This window comes from Mastigoproctus giganteus, chromosome 3 (genome assembly GCF_048544385.1).
Source record: "Mastigoproctus giganteus isolate SK-2022 chromosome 3, ASM4854438v1, whole genome shotgun sequence".
NCBI lineage: Eukaryota > Metazoa > Arthropoda > Arachnida > Uropygi > Thelyphonidae > Mastigoproctus > Mastigoproctus giganteus.
In genome coordinates this window covers 47,703,429-47,727,717 of record NC_143577.1, presented here as the reverse complement: position 1 = coordinate 47,727,717, position 24,289 = coordinate 47,703,429, and the positions used below count along the sequence as shown (strand labels likewise).

The 24,289-nt window shown below is 40.5% G+C and overlaps 1 protein-coding gene across 2 annotated transcripts in view; it reads left to right on the top strand.

Annotated features, from left to right (window-relative positions):
- Positions 1-24,289, top strand: part of LOC150087935 (F-box only protein 3-like) — a 210,560-nt gene that overhangs the window by 90,265 nt on the left and 96,006 nt on the right. For both annotated transcript variants that reach the window (XM_090369278.1, XM_090369277.1), the window contains exon 5: positions 21,805-21,886. In XM_090369278.1, coding sequence (XP_090225404.1) covers positions 21,805-21,886 — 82 coding nt within the window. The remainder of the gene's footprint in view (positions 1-21,804; positions 21,887-24,289) is intronic.

Here is a 24,289-nt window from a genome sequence, read left to right as displayed (position 1 = left end):
ATTATATGTACACAGACAGTACGTAGTGAAATGCAAGCATAAGGCATCAAAATGGAAATAAGAAACAATTTAATATTAAATGTAATATTTATTAGAACTTTAAAACCAGCGCCTTTGCTAGCAAAAAAACTTATCCCGCCAGTGCTGTCACCAGTTTTGATAAAGGAGTTTTGCCTTTTCACGAATGATGAGTGAACTTAACGGAATTTTATTTTGAGTTCGGTCTTCTATCCACAGATTTAAAGCTTTTTCCATTTTTTTCTAATTTAAAATCACGAGTTAACGAGCAGATTTTTGAAGCAATTGGCGCGTTTTCACGGACACTACGGCGGATTTTTTTCTTACCGTTGACTCATTGATTTTATGTTTTGCCACTGAGGAGACACTTTTACTATTAGAAATTTTATCTAATAACTCAATTTTATTCGCTAATGTCATCATCACCTTCTTTGATATTTTCACATTTCTCTTGTTATTTGTAGCCATAATTTTGTAGGGGTTAGAAAGAACTTGTCCACAATAGTCACTTTCTTCCGTTAACACACTCGAAAAAGTGTTTTACACTGCAAAACGGTAGATTTATCATTTTTGTAAGCATATCAATTTATAAATTTATTCAATTTATAAGCATATAAATTAAAAGCAAACGACGAAACCTTCCATGACAAGGGCATAAATCATACTGAACAAGGATTAGCGAGAAACATCCACGCTCGCGATTTTGTCACCCCCCCCCCCCCCACCCACTGAGCGCTGTTTTGACCGGGAAAGATAATTTTAGCCATGCTCATGTTTATTTATGGCAGAAAATATTCACGGCGCTTTAAAATTCACATTTTTTTAGGTTTCATTTTATATTAAATCGGAGATCGCGAATACACGAAACCGCGAATAGCGGGGGTTTACTGTACAGTTTTTTATACTCCTCAGAGTCATTAGGCCAAAAACACACTTCCTCTCAATTTTGTGCCCAGTGCTTATGTCACACCAAACTGAGTCAACATTGCACTGTCCAGCCATGTCGACTGGTTGTACTTCCTTCCAGATTTTGCAGTTTCTTAACTGCATTTAACTGTTAAGCAGTGCAATTATGCGCTTCTTATCTCTGTGTGACACCACGTTTCTATTATCCCAACAATATATGCCTTTCAAGTTTTGACCCACACCTCAAATTCATCAATTTTATTTACCAAACTCCTAGCATTGATTGGTTGGTTAATTGGAGATTTATTTGGTGCATTAGCATCTATGTCCATAGTGTGCCACCTAGCATTGGTGTACATGCAAGTATACATGCACCTGGTCCTATTCTTAGCTACCTAACACAGCCCATGTGTTTTCTTGTACCGGAATGACTCCCAGCAGTCTCTGAAATCACCTGCATCTTGTTTTCCAGGCTGCTGCTCATTCCAGTAGAAGCAGTCTCCTGTTAAAAAGCACAGACCAGGCTGAGAAAAATTCTACCCCTTGAGCCTTGTACAATCTCTCCTGGGCCGAATTGATCAAAAAGGCTTTCATCATATACTCCCTCCTATTGTGTCTGGGCAGAATTGCAGACACTTTCAAATTGAACCCTAATTCACGGTTTTTTTTTCAACATTGACCTGTACTTGTTAAGTAATTCTGCTGGTCTCATACACTTAATATCATTATTTCCAGCATGTACAACAATATCACCTTTTGTGTCCTTAAAAGATGATATCTCCTCTACAACATCATTAACCGTTGCCCCTAGCAGACATGCCTTGGTTTTGCTCCACCTATCCTTTTTGTGCAATGTAGTAGTGGCATATGATGCAAGAAAGTAAGTGTATGAGCTTATGCAGCATCAGCCAAAAAAAAATCACACCATTCCCTCCAAATGCCTGTCCAGTTCCCCCTTAAATTTATTTAACCTATCAACTTCCACAACGACAGATGGAAGTTTGTTCCAGCAATTAACCACCCGCTGGCTAAAGGCAAATTTCTGCACATCTATTCTACATCTGTCTTTTCTTAATTTGAATTTATGTCCCCTTAGGTTTGTAATCTGAACAAGTGGAAGGATCCCATCAGAATTCAGCATGCTCAATCCATTCAAGGCCTTATACACCTCAATCAGATCACCTTGCAGGTGCCTAGTCTCCAGCCACCGCAATTTGCAGAACTTAATCCTCTCTTGGTAACATTGCCCTCACCAATCTTGTTGCCCTTCTCTGTACATGCTCAAGCAAATCTACATTCTTCCTAAAATGAGGCCACTAGACCTGTACGCAATACTCAAGGCATGGCCTGACCATTGCCTTATACAGAGGGACAATCACCTCCTTTTCCCCTGCTAGCAAAATTCCTATATATCATTGACAAAACCCCATGACCTTCCCTGGCAGCCTGTCTGCATTGCTCAGAAAACTTCATACCTGACTGCACAATTACTCCCAGGTCTTTTTCATTATCTACCACCTTAAGTGTTGTACCACACAGTTGGTACGTTTCTCTGTGGTTACTTCTACCCATATGCAGTACTTTGCATTTGTCAAGGTTAAACTTCAGTTGCCACTTCTTAGCCCATCTGCCCAAATTATCTAGATCCTGCTGCAGTAGCACACTGCCATTACTGTCATTAACAACCCTGCCAACCTTTGTATCATCTAGAAACTTCAACACTAAGCCTGATATACCTTCATCAATATCATTGATAAATATACAAAACAACAGAGGACCCAACGCCGAATCATGTGGGACTCCACTAATAACATTAGTCCACGAAGAGCAGCACCCATTAATTACCACCCTCTGTCTTCTCCCACTCAACCATCCTTTTATCCATTGTAGCAACTTACCCTTAATACCATTCTGCTCCAATTTGTACAATAGTCTTCCATGTGCTACAGTGGCAAAAGCTTTCCTAAAATCCAAATATATGATATCAAAATTATTTTTTTGCATTTAGTTCCTTTGTAACCACATCATAATATCCTATCAAATTTATCAGACAAGACTCTCCCTTAACAAACCCATGCTGCGTCTGAATTATTGCTGCAATCATTGTCTAGATGATCCTGCAATGCATCTTTAACCAGGGACTCCATTATTTTACCCGGAACAGAAGTTAAACTAATTGGTCTGTAATTAATCGTGTCACCCTTCGATCCCCTTTGTGAATTGGGGATACATTTACATGTCTCCAGTCCGTGTAGACCTCCCCTGAGTCCAAGGATGCTGTCATAATTATGGCTAAGGGTTTGCTTAGTTGCTTTGCTGCCTCTTTTAATATAACTGGATAGATCCCATCCACCCCAGGTGCCTTTCTTATGTTTAACTTCAACAGTTTCTCCTCCACTTTTCTCTCAGTTATTACAAAATCATTAAGTATCCTGCTACAATTTGATAACCTTCTGCCATTTTCAAACCTTAATAACTCCTCTTGTGTGAATGTAGATGCAAAATACTCATTCAGTTTGTTTGCTATCTGAGCAGGATCATCAACAGTGGAACCATCTATGTCAAGTGGACCAATCAGATTCATCCCCTTCCTTTTAGAGTTTATATAAGTAAAGTAATCCTTGCTGTTTTTCTTAGCATCTTTTCCCAAAGATTTCTTGTAATCTTCCTTCGCCTGCCTAACCTCCTTTGTGACCTGATTTCAGACTAGCTTATATCTGCCATAGGCTTCTGAGTCGCTTGATAATTTATATGCATCCCATGCATTTGTCTTCTCTGTCACGAGACTCATTAGTTCATTTGATAACCATTTAGGCCTAAACCTTGAACAATATTTTTTTTTTAATAAGTATGAAACTTTTAGTAGCTTCCACGATTAATTCCTTGAATGCTTCCCACTTAGAATTTACTGTTGGTAACATCGTCAGTTGATCCCACTGTACAGAATTTAAAAACTGTCAGAGAGCACTGTACTCATCTTTACAGAAGCAAAAATCCTATCCTTTACCCAATGGTAATTAAATCTTTAAGTAAATCCCACATCAGTACACTGTGATCACTGCCACCTAGTGGTTCCTTTATCTGCAAATTCTTAATACACGAATGATTACTGCTGATAACCAGATCAAGAGTATTACTTTCTCTGGTTGCCTCTCGAACATGCTGCTGCAGAAAACAATCATCCAATAAATCCACAAAAGTCTGACTAGTGTGTGAGTGACCAACCCACAAGTTCCAGTCAATATCTGGGAAGTTAAAATCCCCCATTATAAGACATTCCGATTATAAGACTAGCCCACTCTATTTCTCTGTACAATTGTTCACTGTACTCATTCGAGTCATTAGGCCTATAAAACACACCTACTCTTATTTTTGCTTTCACAGTGCTTATGTCACACCAAACTGACTCAACAGTGCACTGTTCATCTATATCAACTGGATGCACTTCTTTTGATTTTATGTTTTTCTTTATTAACAGCATAACACCTCCTCCCTTCCTATCCTGTCTATCCTTTCTGTACACATTGTACTCCCCAAATTCCAGTTCAGCATTCCTTATATCTGTGTGACACCACGTCTCTGCTATCTCAACAATATCCGCCTTTGATGACCAACACTTCAAATTCATCAAATTTATTTACTATACTTCTAGCATTGGTATACATGCAAGCATACGTGCTCCTACTCCTATTCTTAGTTACCCTAACACATCCCATATACCCACCTATTTCAGGATGACTGCCATCCGTCCCTGAAACCCCCCCCCTCGACGTGGGCACCTGTACGTGGTGAGGGGACCTCCCAGTGATGCTGCTGGTTTTCCAGATTAGCATCACTGGGATCCAACGCCCATACCTTGGTTCCAGGGTTACAACATTGGAATCTGGCGTGTGCAGCCGTGCGCCGCGACCCATGGAAGCGGAAAGGGGGATCCTGGTGGTTGAGGGGCCCAGCCTTAATACACCACTTTGGCCCCTGCTTCGACGAGACGGGTGGTCCCGGACCGGCTCGACTGGGATCAATCGGCGGGTGGTTCTATACTGCTAGGGTCAACTGCGTTCCAATAAGTCTCCCTCCCTATGGTCCTGGGACGGGATAAAGACTTATTGGTAACGTGGGTATGGTGTTCTAAGCGAACTCGGCGTCCCATTCGTGTACGCAGTACCTGCTAGTTCACGAGTGGGCGTCCCCTCGTAGGGCTCCGTGGTGGGTGAGGTACCTAGGCATCAGACATTTTCTCTTTACTCATATGAGTAATTTAAATCCCCTTTCTTCTGGGGCCCCAACAAGGGCCCCTACCTAATCGAAATGAAGATGCAGAAAACACCTCTGCAAAAAGAGCCAGGACTGAGGATACACCATCATCATCAGTGACACCGCTTTTCCTCATTCTCCATTCCACCAGAGAACAGTCCATTGGGAAGATGTCACCCTTCTTTATCCAGAAAGGATTAGAAGGGTTGGCAGGTTCACCTAAAACTGTAAAAAGACTGCGTTCTGGCGACCTTTTGGTCGAAGCTTCTACCACCAAGCAAGCGGAAAAAATCATAAAGTCTACATCCATAGGGGGAATACCTATCATCGTAACCCCTCACAAAACTAAATTCTTCACGTGGTGTCATATCAGAGTGGGACCTTCTTCATGTTTCTGAAGAAGAGATCTGCTCTGAATTAAAAGAACAAGGAGTGACAGCTGTCAAAAGAATATCAATGAGAAAGGATGGGAATATCGTCCCTACCCGAGTTCTCATCCTAACGTTTAACACCCCATGGCCTCCAAGTTCCATCAAGGCAGGCTATCTAAACTGCCCAGTGAGGATTTATATCCCAAACCCACTGCGGTGTTTTAGATGCCAAAAATACGGCCACTCACAAACATCTTGTCGTGGTAACCCTGCCTGAGCTCGATGTGGTGCAAAAGACCACGAGAGCAAGGAATGCTCAGCTCCAAAACCTACCTGTGTCAATTGCCAAGAAGAGCATCCCGCCTACTCTAGAGCATGCCAGCGGTGGAAGGATGAAAAAGAAATACAAAAACTGAAAACAGAGCTGAATATCTCCTACCTAGAGGCCAGAAAACGTATCCAACCAGTAAATAGCGGGAAACCTTCATATGCCCAGAAGGTTTCTGCTAAGTGCACTATCGGGGCACAAACCGAGATGACTATACCACCTAGAGAGTCATTCACCCCGATTGCACGCTATTTATTGAGTTCTCAAAAGCCCACCAAAAAAACACAGTCAGTTGCCACTCCTATATCCGTACCTCCTAGTGCTCCACCACTACCAAAACCAAGTGGTAAAGAGCCTCAAGTAACAACAGAAAGAATGGATGTAGAGAACAAGGAGGTACAGGATGAATCAGTCTTGGAACTCTTTGCGGAGGAAGAAATGGACACGGGACAGCGTCCATTCTTCCCCAAAAAAGATAAAGCCAAGACTGAAAAAAGTAAGCCCTCAGCACCTCGGAAGCCGCCTGATGGACCCACCAAGCCAAAATAATGGCTAAATTCCTACAATGGAATTGTTGTGGATTCCGGCGAAATACAGATGACATCATGGCCCTCCTGCAAAAGCACGAGCCAGTTTGCTTTTGCTTGCAGGAGACATATCTAAAGGCAAATGATGATCCCACCATGCATAACATCACAATCTTTCGTAAGGATAGAATTGCGGATGGTCCTGCTCATGGAGGAGTGGCTATCCTTGTGAATAATCAGACCCCAGTTCAGCCCTTGCTAATTACAACCAGCATAGAGGCTGTTGCAATTCGCCTTACAGTGGGATTTCTATTAACGGTCTGCTCTATTTATTTGCCACCTGGGACTGACATCTCCCAGGAAGACCTTGATGATCTTGTAACGCAGTTGCCTCCCCCTTTCTTACTTCTTGGGGATTTTAATGGACATAACACCCTGTGGGGTAGTGCTAACATCACTGGAAGGGGACGGGTCATAGAGCGTATGCTCAATGACAATGCCCTTTCCCTTGTAAATACTGGAACAAACGCCTTCTTCCACATGCCTACCCGTACTTTTTCTGCCATTGATCTCTCTATCTGCTCCCCTTCTCTACTCCCTTCACTCACTTGGGAAGTGGAGGAGAATCCATACGGAAGTGATCACTTCCCTGTGATAACGTTGTTACACAGTGGGAGAAAATGTCTTCCTTTTAGGTTACCACGGTGGAAGTTTGATCAGGCTGACTGGAATGCCTTCCAACATCAGGCAAATTTTGACCCCAGTACAGTCAGTCAGGAGCCTATCAACGACGCAGTAATGTACATCACAGAAATCATTGTCCAAGCAGCTGCGAATGCTGTTCCAAAAACATCTGCCCGGTTTCCACCATTTCCCAATCCTTGGTGGAATTCACAATGCACAGCAGCAAAAAAGCTCAAGACAAAGCTTGGGGGATAATCCGTCGATATCCTACCACTGTTAATCTAATAGCCTTCAAGCGTGCACGAGCAAAAGCACGCTACATTCGCCGTCAGAGTCAAAAGGAATCCTGGATCCGTTTTACGTCATCTATTAACCAGGCTACCAATTCTAAGGTAGTCTGGGATAAAATCCGGAAAATGAAGGGAAAATATACATCCCACCCTTCTTCAATCCTAGATTATAATGGATGCGCTATTGCAGATCCAACTGCAATAGCCAATGCTCTTGGGGAAACATTCTCTAACATCTCCGGAACATCTTCGTATTCCCCAGAGTTCCTGGTCCTGAAACATAAAATCGAAAAGCAGGCACTTAATTTCAAGTCCAAGGGCCTCTATCCCTACAACGGGGCATTCACTATGCAGGAACTGAAGAGAGCCCTCACTCTTTCTAATGCAAGTGCTGTTGGACCAGATGGCATCCATTATGAAATGATTAAACGTCTTTCACCAAAATCTATGGATTATCTGCTCCTTCTATATAACAGAATCTTTATTGAAGGGCAGTTTCCAGACTCCTGGCAGAAGGCAATCGTCCTTGCTTTTCCTAAGCCAGGAAAGGATCCAAAAGTCACCACCAATTATCGTCCTATTGCTCTGACTAGCTGTCTGTGCAAAATCCTGGAGAGAATGGTTAATTCTCGTTTAATATGGTACTTAGAATCAAATGACCTTCTCTCCAACATCCAGTGCGGCTTCCGAAGGAACCGGTCCACTTTGGACCATCTTATTAGATTGGAAACATCCATCCGGGATGCTTTCCTAAAACGCGAACACTTGGTGTCGGTGTTCTTTGACATGGAGAAAGCGTATGAGACAACTTGGAGATTTGGCATTTTAAAAGATCTGCATAGCCTTGGTCTTAGAGGGCAACTCCCCATTTTTATTAAAAACTTTTTAGCCAGTCGATCTTTCCAAGTACGTGTGGGATCCTCACTCTCTCGTTCCTTCAGCCAAGAGGAGGGAGTACCACAAGCATCAGTATTAAGTGTCACGCTTTTCGCCATCAAAATAAATTCCATCATAGAACAACTTCCTCCAACTGTAAACAGTGCCCTCTATGTTGATGACTTTAGCATATTTTGTCAGTCATGCAACATGAGGGTTATTGAAAGACAACTGCAGAAAGCCATTGATCGTCTTAATTCCTGGGCACTTGTTAATGGCTTCAGGTTCTCAGCGGAGAAGACCGTTTGTGTACACTTTTGTCGCAAGCGTAATCTTCATCCTGAACCTGAAATAAGGCTTGGACAAAATGCTATTCCAGTAGCAGCGAACACAAAATTCTTGGGACTCATATTCGATAAAAAAAACTGACCTTCTTGGATCATATTTGTCAACTCCGCACAAAGTGCACACGCGGGCTTAATATTCTCCGCTCGCTCTCCTCTACATCTTGGGGAGCAGACAGATGCACCCTTCTTCGGCTTTACCGTGCACTTGTGCGATCCAAAGTAGATTATGGGTCCCAGGTATATTCCTCAGCCAGAGACAGTGTCCTGCGATGGCTGGACCCCGTCCATCATCAGGCCCTACGTATTGCTACTGGAGCATATCGCACATCTCCTGTCCAGAGCTTATACGTCGAAGCAAACGAACCACCGTTATCGCTTCGACGTAAGCAGTTGTCTTTAAATTATGCTTTAAAACTGAAATCCCTGCCAGACCATCCTACGTGGCCATTCGTTTTTGAGCCACAATGGGAAAATTTATACAATACTCGAAAGACTGCCAATCGTCCTTTTGGCATTCGTTTCCAAGAGCTACTCAAAGAACTTAATATCAAGGTAGACAAGGTTGCCCAAACATCAAAGCAACCCTTTCCACCCTGGCATGCTCGTGTCGCGGCATGCGACTTGTCGCTTAGAAACTGGGGAAAGTCGGACATTCCATCATGTGTCTACCTGCAGCTTCATTCAGCACACCGAACTGAATATTCCGACTTCGCACCAGTCTACACAGACGGTTCGAAGTCAGAATCATATGTGGGATCTGCTGCTGTCTTTACAGACAGCACTATATCAGAGCAGATTCCCTCTGAATGCAGCATATTTACTGCAGAGCTGCACGCTGTAGAGTTAGCCTTGGATCACATTAGTGAATGCCAATTCCAACGGTTCATTTTATATTCCGACTCTCTTAGCATGTTACAGGCTTTAATATCTGTGAGATATAATCCTCATCCAGTTCTGTCTAACATTCAGCAGAAGATTCACGTTCTCCATGAACGTGAATATGATATCCGCTTCTGCTGGATTCCCAGCCACATTGGGATTAGGGGAAATGATTTGGCTGACGCCGCAGCCAAATCAGCAATTCCCAATAATAACCGCTGCCTGTTAGTCCCCTATACAGACTACAGGCTAATAGTACATCAAAAGATACATTCCCAATGGCAGGATTCGTGGAATAGACAGACTGCGAATAAATTATATCGTATAAAGCCTGTAATTGAATCGTGGCAGTCTAGTCTGCGCAGGAATCGTAAGGAGGAAGTTGTTCTTGCCCGGACCCGCATAGGACACAGTCATTTGATTCATTCGTTTTTGCTGAGGGCTGATGACCCTCCTATGTGTGTGTCCTGTGGCATAGTTTTAACTATCAGACACCTTTTAATTGACTGTCCAGATTTTAGCAATATCCGTTTTACCGCTTTTAACCATCTGACTGAGACCTATACACTCAGTCAGATTTTATCTGACAATGACAATGTGTCTGCTGTTTTTAGCTTTTTTAAATCAATAAAGGTTTTTACACGTATTTAAAATTTATACGTTATTGTTATTTCTTTTACTGGTAAGCTTTTATTATATATCTGGACATGGTGACCTAATTACTTAGGTCACTGAAAGGATAAATGTTTAAATTTTTATATATTACCTGGTCTTGGCGCATTATAGCCTTAGATGCTAATGCGCCAATAAAATCTAAACAAACCAAACCAAACCTGAAACCCCTAACACTCCACGTTCCAGGTCGCTACTTATTCTAATAGAAGTTGTGCAAGAATCACCTTCACCTCTGCCTACGGCTACTGTTAAACTATTAGTCCTTGTATCCCCCCCAAGCTGTCAGTTTTTCGACCCACCTAACACTGCCTCGATAGTATCAGCAAATATTCTTGCACCCTTTCTATTTAAGTGTATCCCATCCCTATAGAAGCAGTCTCTCCTGTTAACAAGTACAGTCCAGGCTGAAAAAAATTCTACCACTTGAGCCTTGCACATTCTTTCCAGGGCCGAATTGATTGAAAAGGCTCTCATCATATACTCCCTTCTATCGTGTCTGGGCAGAATTGCAGACACTTTCAAATTCAACCCTAATTCTTGGCTTTTGTTCAACAGTGACCTGTTCTTGTTAAGTAATTCTGCCGGTCTCCTACTCCTCATATCATTAGTGCCAATGTGTACAACTATATCACCTTTTGTGCCCTTAAAAGATGATATCCACTCTACAACGTCATCAACCTTTGCCCCTGGCAGACATACCCTGGTCCTGTTCCATCTATCCTTTTTACAAAGCATGTTTCCTGTTTCCCTGACAATAGAGTCACCAACAACTACTAGTTCCTGAGGGACCAGCGCATTCTGCCTTGGGGGTTGCCGCTGTGTTGCGTGATGACCAAGTGCAAGCTCTGGCATTGATGTGGGCAGCTGAGAGACTGATGGGCCCCTCAATTTAGATCTTTGGAGGGCATCCACCCTGTCCTTCAAACTCTCATATAGGCCCATAACAACGCTGAGTTGTCGCCTGATTTCCTTACACTCCTTACATCGCGCACACACAAAGACATCCCCCCCCCATGGCAATGTCATGTTCCGTTCTAGAGTTCAGCAAACATTTCACCAGTTGCACATTTTTTTAGGCTGTGATGCGTTGGAGAATCGCCCCCCTCAGTTCTCCCCCGAGTCACAGCACTCCTGCCACTTTGTGCCCGTTGCTTTGCTGCTCTAGTTTGGGGCATGATACTTTAAATTAATAAAATCAATAAATTAAATTAATTAAACGTCAATACTATGCTATCTAATAGAAACAGATAGTGTCATAAATGCAAGAAAGTTGATAGATATGCATTTCACATACAAATGGCCTGTATCTTGAGAGTGATTTGATTTTTCTCCAAATGAAGATGGCTACTTCAATATGTGAAATATTAAACATACTAAACATATAGAAGACTTTAGTCACTTGCCATGACCACTAATCTCCAAACCTAAACTCCCAACATGTGCAGAATATTTTTGGTTATTAGTTACCAAGGGTATTGTCCTTTGCCCATATAACTGAAGTTGGTAGCAGAGATAGGACTTTTTTTGTGGGAGAAATGCCAACCCTAGTAAATATGCACCAGTAACAATATCACTTCAGTACAGGCAGTGTTTCTCTGTATTAATGGGTGCCTCCATAGCCAGGTGGGCAGAAGCAGCAGTGCATAGCACACACTTCTTGATTAGACCAGGGTTCGAGCCCGTGACCACCAAATACGGAGGATGCGGAAATGTCAGGGAATGACCACTGCATATCCCTGGAGCAATATGGTCTTAGTTGCTAATGCTCCTAATAACAAACAAACAACATCTGTATTAATCTGTATTACGTTGGAAAGAAGCTGTGAATTAGGGTTGAATTTGAAAGCGTCTGCAATTCTGCCCAGACATGACAGGAGGGAGTATATGATGAGAGCCCTGTCGATCAATTCGGCCCTGGAAAGATTGTGCAAGGTTCAAGGGGTAGAATTTTTTTCAGCCTGGTCTGTACTTGTTAACAGGAGAGATTGCTTCTACAGGGATGGGATACACTTAAATAGAAAGGGTGCAAGAATATTTGCTGATGCTATCGAGGCAGTGTTAGGTGGGTCGGAAAACTGCTAGATTGGGGGGAAACAAGGACTAATAGATTAACAGTAGCCACTAGCAGAGGTGAAAGTGATTCTTGCACTGCTTCTATTGGAATGAGCAACAGCCTGAAAAACAAGATGCAGGATATTTCAGACACCGCTGGGAGTCATTGCGGTACAAGTAAACACATAATTACATATATAAGTAATTATTTGTTTAATAAGTAATTACATATATAAGTACAAGTAATTACATATAAGTAATGCAGAACTGGAATTTGGGGAGTACAACGTCTACAGAAAGGATAAACAGGATAGGAAGGGAGGAGGGGTTATGCTATTAGTTAAAAAACACAAAATCCAAGGAAGTTAAGCCAGTCGACATCGCTGGACAGTGCAGTGTCAAGTCAGTTTGGTGTGACATAAGCATTGGGAGATCAAAATTGAGAGTAGGAGTGTGCTATAGGCCTAATGACTCTGATGAGTATAATAAAAAACTGTACAGGGAAATAGTGGGCCAGTAAATCAGAGAGTCTTATAATGAGGGATTTTAATTTCTCGGATATTGACTGGAATTTGTGGGTTGGTCACACACACACACACACACACACACACACACACTAGCAAGGCTTTTGTCGATTTATTGGATGATTGTTTTCTAAATCAGCATGTTCGGGAGGCAACTAGAGAGAGCAATACTCTTGATTTGATTATCAGTAGTGATTCTTCATGCATTAAGAATTTGCAGATACAGGAACCACTAGGTGGCAGTGATCACAGTGTGCTGAAGTAGGATTTACTCAAGGAGGTAACTACCATTAGGGGTAAAGGGAAGGGTTATTGCTTTCGTAAAGACGACTATGATGGTCTGAGACAGTATTTAAATTCTATATGGTGGGACCAACTGATGATGTTACCAACAGCAAACTCAAAATGGGAAGCATTCAAAGAACTTATCTTGGAAGCTACTAGGCTTTACATACCAACTAAGAAATATTGTTCAAGGTTCAGCCCTAAATTTTTTTTTTTTTTTTTTATGTGTACCCTAAACACGAGAGGTATTAGAACCTATAGTACTTAGTACCGTGCTTGGGTTGGAGGTTGAGAAGACGAAATAAGATATTTGTAGACATTGGATTTGAACTTCTGTAGATTTTAATTTTCAGGAAATACGTATGAAGGAAGGATGTTTCAGAAAACGGCAGTTGAATGAATAAATGAGGAAGATGAAAAGTTGGTTCTGTGGGTTTGAAGTTGGACAGTAAATCGATGTCGGCTGGTGGCGGCACATGTTTGGACTGTTTCGAAAGAGAGAGCGGGAATTATAGAAGCCAATTCAGAAGAACAGTGCCCATGGAAGTATCTGTAGAAGAGGAATGCAGCATAAACGGTCTGTCTATGAGAAAGCAAGTGGAGAGACTCTGTTAGAGATGAATCATTAATTAACCTAACTGCCCTCTTCTGAATGGAATCAAGAAGCCTGAGAGAGGTTTTGGGGGCACCACCCCAGATGTGAGAACAATATTCCATGGCAGGGCGGATTTACGATTTATACAGAGTGCGCAGCTGTTTGGAAGAAAAGTAACGCCGAGAGCGAAAGAGAAAACCAAGTTTTTTAGATGCAGAGGAAGCAATATTTGTAATGTGCTTGTGCCAAGAGAGATTAGAAGTCAGGGTAATCCCCAAAAGAGATATATAATTTTGCCTAGAAATCGGAGTGTCCCTTAAGATAAGCATAGGAGTAGAAGAATCCTTTTTGCGAGATATAAAACAAGACTGAGTTTTAGAAAGGTTGAAATCAACTAAGTTGTCTTTGCCCCACTGGAGAATTACCTGAAGATTGGCATGTAAGAAATTGGTAGCAGATTTTTGAGAAGTTGAAGCTGATTGAGCAGGACAAGGTTTCTCAAAATGGAAAGTGGAATGCAATGTTCTATCATCAGCAAAACTATGGATAGGATTGCCAGTCAATGGAAGGTCATTAATATACAAGAGGAAAAAAGTGGGGGAAAGAACTGAACCTTGGGAGATACCAGCATTAGTGGAGAAGTTAGAAGACAGAGCCATCTACCATCACCCTCTGTGAGCGATCAAAGAAAAAACTGGATAACCAATTACTAAAAACAGTTGGCAAACCATAAGATGGAAGCTTGTTTAGAAGACCTTTATGCCAAACACGATCAAAAGCCTTTGAGATGTCAGGAGCAATTACTTGTGTTTCACTGAGCTTTTCCATTGAATTAGTCCATAAATGGGTAACATAAGCCAGTATATTACCAGTGGATTGACACTGACGGAATCCATACTGGCGATCGTTGATCAGACAGAAGGTTTCTAGGTAGTTTATGAGTTGCCGGTTAATTGATTTCTCCATTACTTTAGAAAGAGTAGAAGTAATTGCAATGGGACGATAATTGGATGGGAGGGATTTGTCACCCTTTTTAGGAACTGGCTGGATATGAGCAAATTTCCAAGCAGAAGGAAAAACACCTTTGGAATAAGAAAGTGAAAAAAGGCGGCAAAGAATAGGAGTAAGTTCAGGAGCACAGGTTTTGAGAACAAGTGGAGAAATACCATCAGGACCTGGAGCTTTCTTAGCATCAAGATTCAAAATTCTTCTGATATACTTTTGGCGGAAGACCACAGGAGGCATTGAATGGAGCGTGTTGGGAATGGTGGGAGGTGTTTTACCAAGATCATTAATACATGAGCTGGAAGAAAAATAGGATGCTAGCAGGTCAGCTTTATCCTTGGCTGTAGTCACAACGGAACCATCTGGTTTGGACAGAGGTGGGAGCAGAGATGGGCAAATGTTGTGGCCAATAGCTTTGGCAAGAGACCAGAATGCTCGCAACAATTGTAAAGCAGTTATTAATCAGTCCAAACTAGAGTTTGAACAGGCTAAGAGTAGAAAACTTGCTTCTTGCCCTAATGGTAGCCGAGCATTGTTGCAAAGAGAGGAAGTCAAAGAGCTCCAAGTGATTAGTGGAGTTGGGAGAATGTGGGAGTAGAGACAACAGATGAATTTGACACAATAAGGTAGAGATTTTAAGCCAGAGAAGATCAAAGAGAGGAGATTCCAAATTGCCAAGTCTCTGACAGGGAATATCAGAACGGACATATGCACAAGTACCACCTTTGAGGCGAAAGGAATCGTACAGCGAATAATTTGGGCATCTGAGATGAGCAGTAGTTGAATCAACCTATAACTGAGATTCTGTCAGAAAAAGTACATGGGGTTTGGCAGACTGCAAGTGGAAATGGACATCGTTGAGATTAGAATTGTGACTACGTATATTTGTGAAAAGAATTAGGAAGTGCTTGGGAGGTTTAGTTTTTTTCGCAGATAAGCTTGCTCTATTAGTTTGACAATTCATGGTGTATTCAATAGTAAGAAAAAGTGGGTGGGACATGCTGTATGAAGTAATGAAATTTTTGGATATGGCGTACACGTGGTAAGAATATACCCAGATCCTTGACATAACATGGCCTCGACAATGCTCCCCGCATACACACTACTTGGACTCCCTCCAGTCACTATCTGGCAGAGCAGAGGTAGCAAGATTATACACTAGCTGATCCGGAAGCCTCCTAGAGAGTTACCAATAGGTTCGGTCCAGTCTGCGAACACGTTTTAGAGCTGTACCCTCGAAATGTAAGGAATATTGGATCTCGCCACAACGTTCATCATAACTCAAAAGTCATCAATCATACTGCATGATGGAAGAGAAAGGGAAGGGTTGACCGGAACTTAGCTCTAGAGACTAAACTTGGGTTGCACCACTTCAAGCCTCCAATAAGCAAGTGGTGGTATTTCACCGGTTGATGAGAGTCATCTACCACCTAGTAAAATGGGTGTCAGATGAACTAATGAGACATATGGCAGAGAAGAAAAATGCGTGGGATACATATAAATTAACATGTGACACAGAAGCCTATGATAGATATAAGTTGATCTGTAACCAAGTTACAAAGGAGGTTAGGTAGGCGAAGTCAGATTACGAGAAATCTTTGGCAAGGGATGCAAAGAAAAACAGCAAGGAGTTCTTTACTTATGTAAACTCTAGAAGGAAGGGGATGAATCAGATTGGTACACTTGATATCGATGGTTCAACTGTTGATGATCCTGCTCAGGTAGCTAACAAACTAAATCAATATTTTGCATCTACATTCACACATGAGGAGTTATTCAGAAGGGGAATGCCATAGATGAAGTAAACACTGGCAGTGAGCTAGATGATCTTGTAATAACTGAGAGTAAAGTGGAGGAGAAATTGTTGAAGATAAATACAAGAAAGGCACCTGGGGTGGATGGGATCTATCCAGTTATATTAAAGGAGGCAGGAAAGGAAGTAAGCAATCCGTTAGCCATAATTATGAGAGCTTCCTTGGACTCAGGGGAGGTACCACAGACTGGAGATGTGCAAATGTAACCCCAATTCACAAAGGAGGATCAAAGGCTGACACAAGTAATTATAGACCTGTTCGTTTAACTTCTGTTCCAGGAAAATTAATGGAAGCACTGCAGGATCATCTTGACAAGAATTCAGTAATAGCTCAGACACAGCATGGTTTTGTTAAGGGAAGGTCTTGCCTGACCAATTTGATTGGATACTGTGATGTAGTCACAAAAGAATTGGATGCAGGGAATAACTTTGATATTATATACAGTGAAACTTCTCCTAACGGACACCTCTCTTTAACGGACATCTCTCTACAGCGGACATTTTCAAATTCCCCAACTCTCCTCTATTGGTTTTAACGTGTTTTCAGCTTCTGTCTAGCGGACATTCTCTGTAACGGACGCAGACAGGCAATCTGCACTGTTTCGTTTAGATTAGCACTTAATTTGATCTCCCAATGACGGACAACGGGCGAGCTCACGGCCCTTTTTCTAGGAACGTTTCTTCCACGTATTGCCTTAATCGTGTGTTTATTTTCTATTTCCGATTCTCTGAATTTTATCAAGGTTTACGTCGCGGTTCTAAACCCTTTTTCAAGAATTTTTTAAGGCACGTGTAAAACTTCTGATGAATTCGGTGTGTGCAGGGGGAGGATTTTGTCGGCCTTTTGTCGTTTGAGTTTTGTTCAGTGTCATGTGAAGTGCACAATGTCTTCTCATAAACATTTAACTTTAAAAGATAAAGTATAACTCATTAATGCGTATGATCGGCAAAAAAATAGTGTTCGCAATCTTGCTGCAAAATTCAAAATCGGGGAGACGCAGGTAAGCGACATCCTAAAGAAAAAAAAATGAACTGCTCAAACAATTTTGGCAACACGGAAATGATCAGGTTCAAAAATCATTCCCGAAAACTGTTGGACTTCAAATTTGTTGCACACGTGCTAAAAAAATTCCCATTAATGGGCCTATTATTAGGGAAAAGGCTTTGGAGGTTGCGAAATCTATGGGATTAAATGAGTTCAAAGCTTCTGTGGGATGGCTAGACAAGTTCAAAACTCGGCATAAAATTTCTTGGAAAACCGTAAGTGGTGAAGGTGGATCTGTTGATACTGGGGTTGTAACAGAGTGGACCGTCAAATTGGAAGATTTATGTCGTGATTTTGAAGCTAAGGATATTTACAACTGTGACGAAACAGGGTTGTTTTTTAAAGCTCTTCCTGAAAAAACAATGAGTCTAAAAAATGAAAAGTGCCAGGGCGGAAAAATTTCTAAGGAACACTTGACTGTACTATTGTGTACAAATATGCTGGGAGACTTTGAACAACCTCTTTTTATAGGAAAACCACAAAATCTGCATTTTTCAAGGGCAAAAAGTTGAATCTTTTGAATGTTGACTGGAAGTCTAATAAAAAAGCGTGGATGACACAAGATATCATGAGCGAATGGATAAGGCACTTTAACCAAAACATGATTCGTCAAAACAGAAAAATTATTCTTTTCATGGATAATGTGCATGTCACCCGCACATTGAATTGTCCAACATTCAAATCGTTTTTCTGCCACCAAACACATCTGCAGAGTGTCAGCCCTTGGATCAAGGGATAATAAAAAATTTTAAACTTCACTACAGAAAACCTGTTTTAAGACATCTCATTGCAAACATGAACAATGTAACATGTGCGAGTGACCTTGCAAAGAAACTAAGCATCCTAGATGTGATTCAATGGATTTCCTCTTCAGTAAACGCAATTAGAAAACAAACTATTGTGAACTGTTTTGTAAAGTCTGGCTTCTCAAACGCAAAAATTAAAGTTGTGAACAGCAATGTCGAGCACCAAGAAGAACAAGAACTTCAACATCTATTGATAATGTACGATACTTCCGCTACAAGTGATCCTGGCTACAAAGATATAGACTCGAACCTCACTACAGAAGATGGTGCTCTAGATATCAACGACATTATCATCGATATTTTTCAAGACGTTCCTCATGAGGATGAAGAAATGGAAGGAGGTCATTTTGTCGAAGAACATATTAACGACGAACCACCGATGAAAATTGAAGAAGCGCTCATACAAATCGTTTAAAAATGTTTTTCACTGCTGAAGAAGATACTGAAGGACTTTCGATGGTTTCTTCACTCCAACAAACATTGAAAACAAAATTATCAGCCCGAAGAAGGTGCAGAAGAAAATAAATGATTACTGTATGTATTTTTCTTAAGATAAAGTCATAATATGCATAGCACAATTGTGTGTATATTATTTACAAAAATATTATGCAAAATCTGTGTATATTTTAATTTAATTTTACATTAAACGTTTAACGATTTTTCTTTCTTTCTTTTTTTTTTTTTCTCCCTCAGACTTCTTGTTAGCGGATACTTCTCTCTAACGGACAGATTTTCGTTCCCCATGGCTGTCCGTTAAAGGGAAGTTTCACTGTATTTGGATCTTAGAAAGGCTTTTGATACTGTTGCACATGGAAGACTGCTGCACAAATTGGAGCAGTGTGGCATTGGTGGCAAATTGTTGCTATGGATAAAGGGATGGTTGAGTGGCAGAAGACAGAATGGTAATTAATGGACACTGCTCATCGTGGACTAATGTTATTAGTGGAGTCCCTCAGGGTTCAGTGTTGGGTCCATTGTTGTTTTCTGTATTTATAAATAATATTGATGATGGCATATCAAGCTTAATGTCCAAGTTTGCAGATGATACAAAGGTTGGCAGGGTTGTTAAGGACGCTACTGATGCTATGCTGCTGCAACAGGATCTGGGAAGGTTGAGCAGATGGGCTGAGAGGTGGCAAATGAAGTTTAACTGACAAATGTAAAGTAGTACATATGGGAAACAGCAACCCCAGAACAACGTATCAACTCTGTGGTACTACACTGACAGTGGTAGAGAATGAAAAGGACCTGGGGGTAATTGGGCAGGCAGATATGAAGTTCTCTGAGCAGTGCAGATGGGCTGCAAGAGTAGCTCATGGTGTCTTATCAGTGATATACAGGAATTTTTCTAGCAGGGATAGGGAGGTGATTATTCCCTTGTATAAGGCAATGGTCAGGCCGCACCTTGAGTACTGTATACAGGTCTGGAGGCCTCATTTCAAGAAGGATGTAGAGCTGCTGGAACGAGTACAGAGAAGGGCAACAAGGTTAGTGAATGGAACGAAGGGTTGCTCTTATGAACAAAGGCTTAAGTTTTGCAAATTACAGTGTCTGGAGACTAGGCACCGGCAAGGTTATCTGAGAGAGGTGTACAAAGCCTTGAATGGTTTGAGCATGCTCAATGCTGATGGGATACTGCCTCTTGCTCAGAATAATCACCTGAGAGGGCATAAATTCAAATTGAGGAAAGACAGATATAGGAAAATCTACAGATGTAGGAAAAAGACAATCTGAGGAAAGACAGATGTAGGATAGATGTGCGGAAATTTGCCTTTAGCCAGCGGGTAGTTGGTTGGTGGAACAGACTTCCATCCCTTGTTGTGGAAGTTGATAGCCTAAATAAATTTAAGGTTCAGCTGGACAGGTATTTTGAACGAAGGGGTGAAGTGGAAGTGTTTTTTTTTTTTTTTTTGGCTGATGCTGCATAAGCTTGCTTTCTTGCATCATATGCCTCTACTAATGCTAATCTGTATTAATATATATTAACAAACAACATCTGTAATCTGTATTATGTAATACTTAAATAATGATCCATTGTTTAAGTATTACATAAATATTAGTATGAAAGTATGGCAAATTGTGTCCTAATGCATAACCAAGTAGTAAAGGGCAGAGAATGTAAAAAAAAAAAAAAACAGATGCAAATAAATGAATAATCTAGAGCACGTGTCCCGTATTTCCCCATTTATAAGACGCACCCTTTTTCGAAAAATTTGGGGTCTAAAAACTGGGTGTGTCTTATACAGTGGTTGGAGATTTTTTACTTGAATTTCCCGCTTTTTTCTTTGCGCTCATTGTTTCGCACTTGTTACCGGTATATTAGGTTACGTTTTGCCACATTCTGCCCAGAAATGGCTTGTTTTGACAGTGATGAGGAGTTGTATGAATTTTATGATGAATAAAACTTGAGTTCAATAACTTTATGTAATACATATATTTTTTTCAAATTTCGGGCCCCAAAATTAAGGTGCGTCTTATACATGGAGAAATACGGTATATGCAGCAATATACCGTATTCTGCAATATACAGTAATTCAGTTATGAATGCAGTAATTAACACGCCAAATGATTGATTTAAACTAATGCAGAAAATTATTATTTGTTTTATCAGTCTGCTAATTATAACCATTTCTTAAAATTCCCATTGTACCACTGCATAAGAGTAAAATTAAGGTGCTGAATTATGTAATGTATAAAAAAAGAACACTATACTTAAATTCAGAGTGCCAGCAAAAATTCAAAAATATTTTATTACTAAATTTAATGAGCAACAACAATCAGCAGCTGATCAGAAATTACTGCCATTTTTCTGGGTTTATTGTAGTTATAGACAAATTATAGTCATAATCAAAATAATTGATCATATGCAAATTACTTGATTATAAAATTGACAACAAGAAAACAAAAAAAAAAAAAATAATGGGAATGATTTAATCTAATGTATGCTATCAAAATTAAAGATAAAATGCTGCTACCACCCGTTCAATGTTTCATTCTCTGCATACGTCATCAGTGAAATTTAATTTCAGGTGCAAAGTTTTGAGTTTAAAATATCTCCTTTTCTTTTTTTTCTGAAAAACCTCTAGCGTTTTGTGCCAAAATGTTAACAAACATCTCTAATACATTTACAGCTATGTAAATGTTTTAGAGATATTTGTTGTCCCTTGAGACATCAGAAGTCAAAGTATTAATTTCCATACTGTATAAACATTTAATGGAATATCTCCATGGCAAAACTGAAATCGTGTAAATCGAGGGTTAGGTGTAATTCAAATACTATAGAATACAGAAGTAAATGATGATCGATCAACTAGAAAGAAAATGTCCAGAGGGTGTCCATGGCATTTTCATGTAATGAATGATTTTTGTATCCTTTTCTTGTTGATTATTACTTTGCAAAACTTAAAATATTTAATACCCATAGTAATAAATTAACTATTTCTTAATCATAATCATAAAGTATATAGTTTACTGTAATTGATAAATTTAATTACTAAAGTGATTCTGATTAAATTTGTGTATAGTTTGATGGGGAGCATGAATGTCAGCCACCATTACCGTTCAGAGCATTTTCTTGACATCAACACCATTTTGGCAGGATATAAGGTAAATGATTCTGTTGCCTCTAATAGCAGTCTTCGTAATCATTTTAGATTTATTCTAAAGAAATATTGCATGTATAAATTGCAAATCTTATTCAGCAGACTTTTCAGAGAAATTACTGTTATTGCATTGGCAAACTAAGTCTAATCATATTGATTCTTTGTTAATTAAAAACTTAATGTGAATATTTCAAAGGTGGTGATATTTAAATTCTTTTCTTATTTGAGCACTTTTTAATTTCATGCTGTGATTAGTTTTCAATAAATATGTTACATTTACACTGCATAGCCATTCTATTAGGACTACGAGCTGATAGCATGTTAGACCACTATTGGCTTGAATTCTCTGCTTTGACACATGTTGCAGAGTCAAAAAAGGTGTTGAAAAGTGACGACAAGTAATAATGAGCCATTCATGTAACAAAACTGTCCTCAATTCTTGGTGGTGCACTATGCAGTTCCTGGAGTGATGTAAAGAGAGGATTTTTCTGATGAACGGCATTCTAGTTGCAGTCAATCCAACAGATGGTTGTTGGACTTGAGGTCTGGGGATTTGATTGGCTAGGACAGAAGTGTGAAATCTTTCATGTTCCTCAAGCCACACTTCACACATTTGGCATGGTGGTTGGTTGCATTTTCTTGAATGTACCCTTATCCGTAATTTAAACATGCAACATTGCCAGGTATATCTGATCCATAACATCATTCTGATATGCTCTGATATTTCCAACAGTTGCTTTTGATAAAAAATCTGCCTGCATGCAATAAGATAGTACCTGATTCAGATAAGTTTCAGAACAACATAGTCTGTATGGTATGAGGTATTGTCAGTGATATACAAGAATTTGTTAGTAGGGAAAAGGAGGTGATTATCCCTTTTGTATAAGGCAATGGTCAGACCATGCCTTGAGTACTGTGTTCTGGTCTGGAGGCCTCATTTTAGGAAGGATGTAGAGTTGTTTGAGCAAGTACTGAGAAGGGCAACAAGATTGGTGAGGGGGAATGAAGGGGTCCTCTTACCAAGAAAGCTTGAGTTCTGCAAATTACAGCCGGAGACTTAGGCACCTGTGAGGTGATCTGATTGAGGTGTATAAGGCTTTAAATGGGTTGAGCAGGCTCAATTCTGATGGGATTCTTCCGCTTGCTCAGATTACGAACCTGAAGGGGAATAAATTCAAATTGAGGAAAAACAGTTGTAGAATAGATGTGCAGAAATTTGCCTTTAGTCAGTGGGTAGTTGATTTCTGGAAAAAACTAACATATTCATGGGGGGAAGAAACACAGACTAAAAGATTAACAGTGGTTGCAGGCAGAAGCAAAAGTGATTCTTGTAGTGCTTCTATGAGAAGGAGCCTTGAAAGCAAGGTGCTGGGGATTTCCAGGAATGCTGGGAGTCATAGTGGAACAGGTAAATACTTGGGCTGCGTTAGGTTTGTTTGTTTGTTATTTGGTTTTTAGGAACATTAGCAACTAAGGCCATATTGCTCCGGGGATATGCTGTGGTCATTCCCTGACCTTTCCGCATCCTCCGTATTTGGTGGTCACGTGCTCGAACCCTGGTCTAATCAAGGAGTGTGCGCTACGCACTGCTGCTCCTGCCCACCTGACTATGGAGGTGCCTGCTACAATAGGGTAACTAAAAGTAGCAACAGTTGCATGTATACCAGTGCTAGAAGTATATAGTTAATAAGTTTGAAGTGCTGATCAAGACATCAAAGGTAGATATCATTGGGATATCAGAGGCATGGTGTCACACAGATATAAGCAGTGCAGAATTGGAATTTGGGGCCTACAATGTGTACTTCCCAAATTCAGGACAGGAAGGGAGGTTAGTTAAGAAACATAAAATCTAAGAAAGTGTATCCAGTTGACATTGGTGGACAGTGAAATGTTGAGTCAGTGTGGTGACATAAGCACTGGGAAAGGGAAAATGAGAGTGGGTGTCTTATAGGCCTAACGGATATAATGAGAAATTGTGCAGAGAAATAGTGGGCCAGTAAATTTGAATGTCTTATGATGGGGGATTTTAACTTTCCAGATATTGACTGAACTTGTGAGTTGGTTACTCGAACACTAACAAGACTTTTGTGGATTTATTGGATGGCTGTTTTCTATAGCAACATGTTCTGGAGGCAATCAGAGGGAGTAATACTCTTGATCTGATTATCAGCAGTGATTATTCATGCATTAAGAATTTGCAGATAAAGGAACCACTGAGTGATAGTATCAGTGTACTGATGTGGGATTTACTTAAAGATGTAACTCCCATCAAAGGTAAAGGGGAGGGCTTTTGCTTTCTTAAAGGTGACTGCAGTGGTCTCAGATAGTTTTTAAATTCTATACAGTGGGATCAACTGATGATGTCACCAATGGTGGATTCTAAATGGGAAGCCTTTGGGGACTTAAT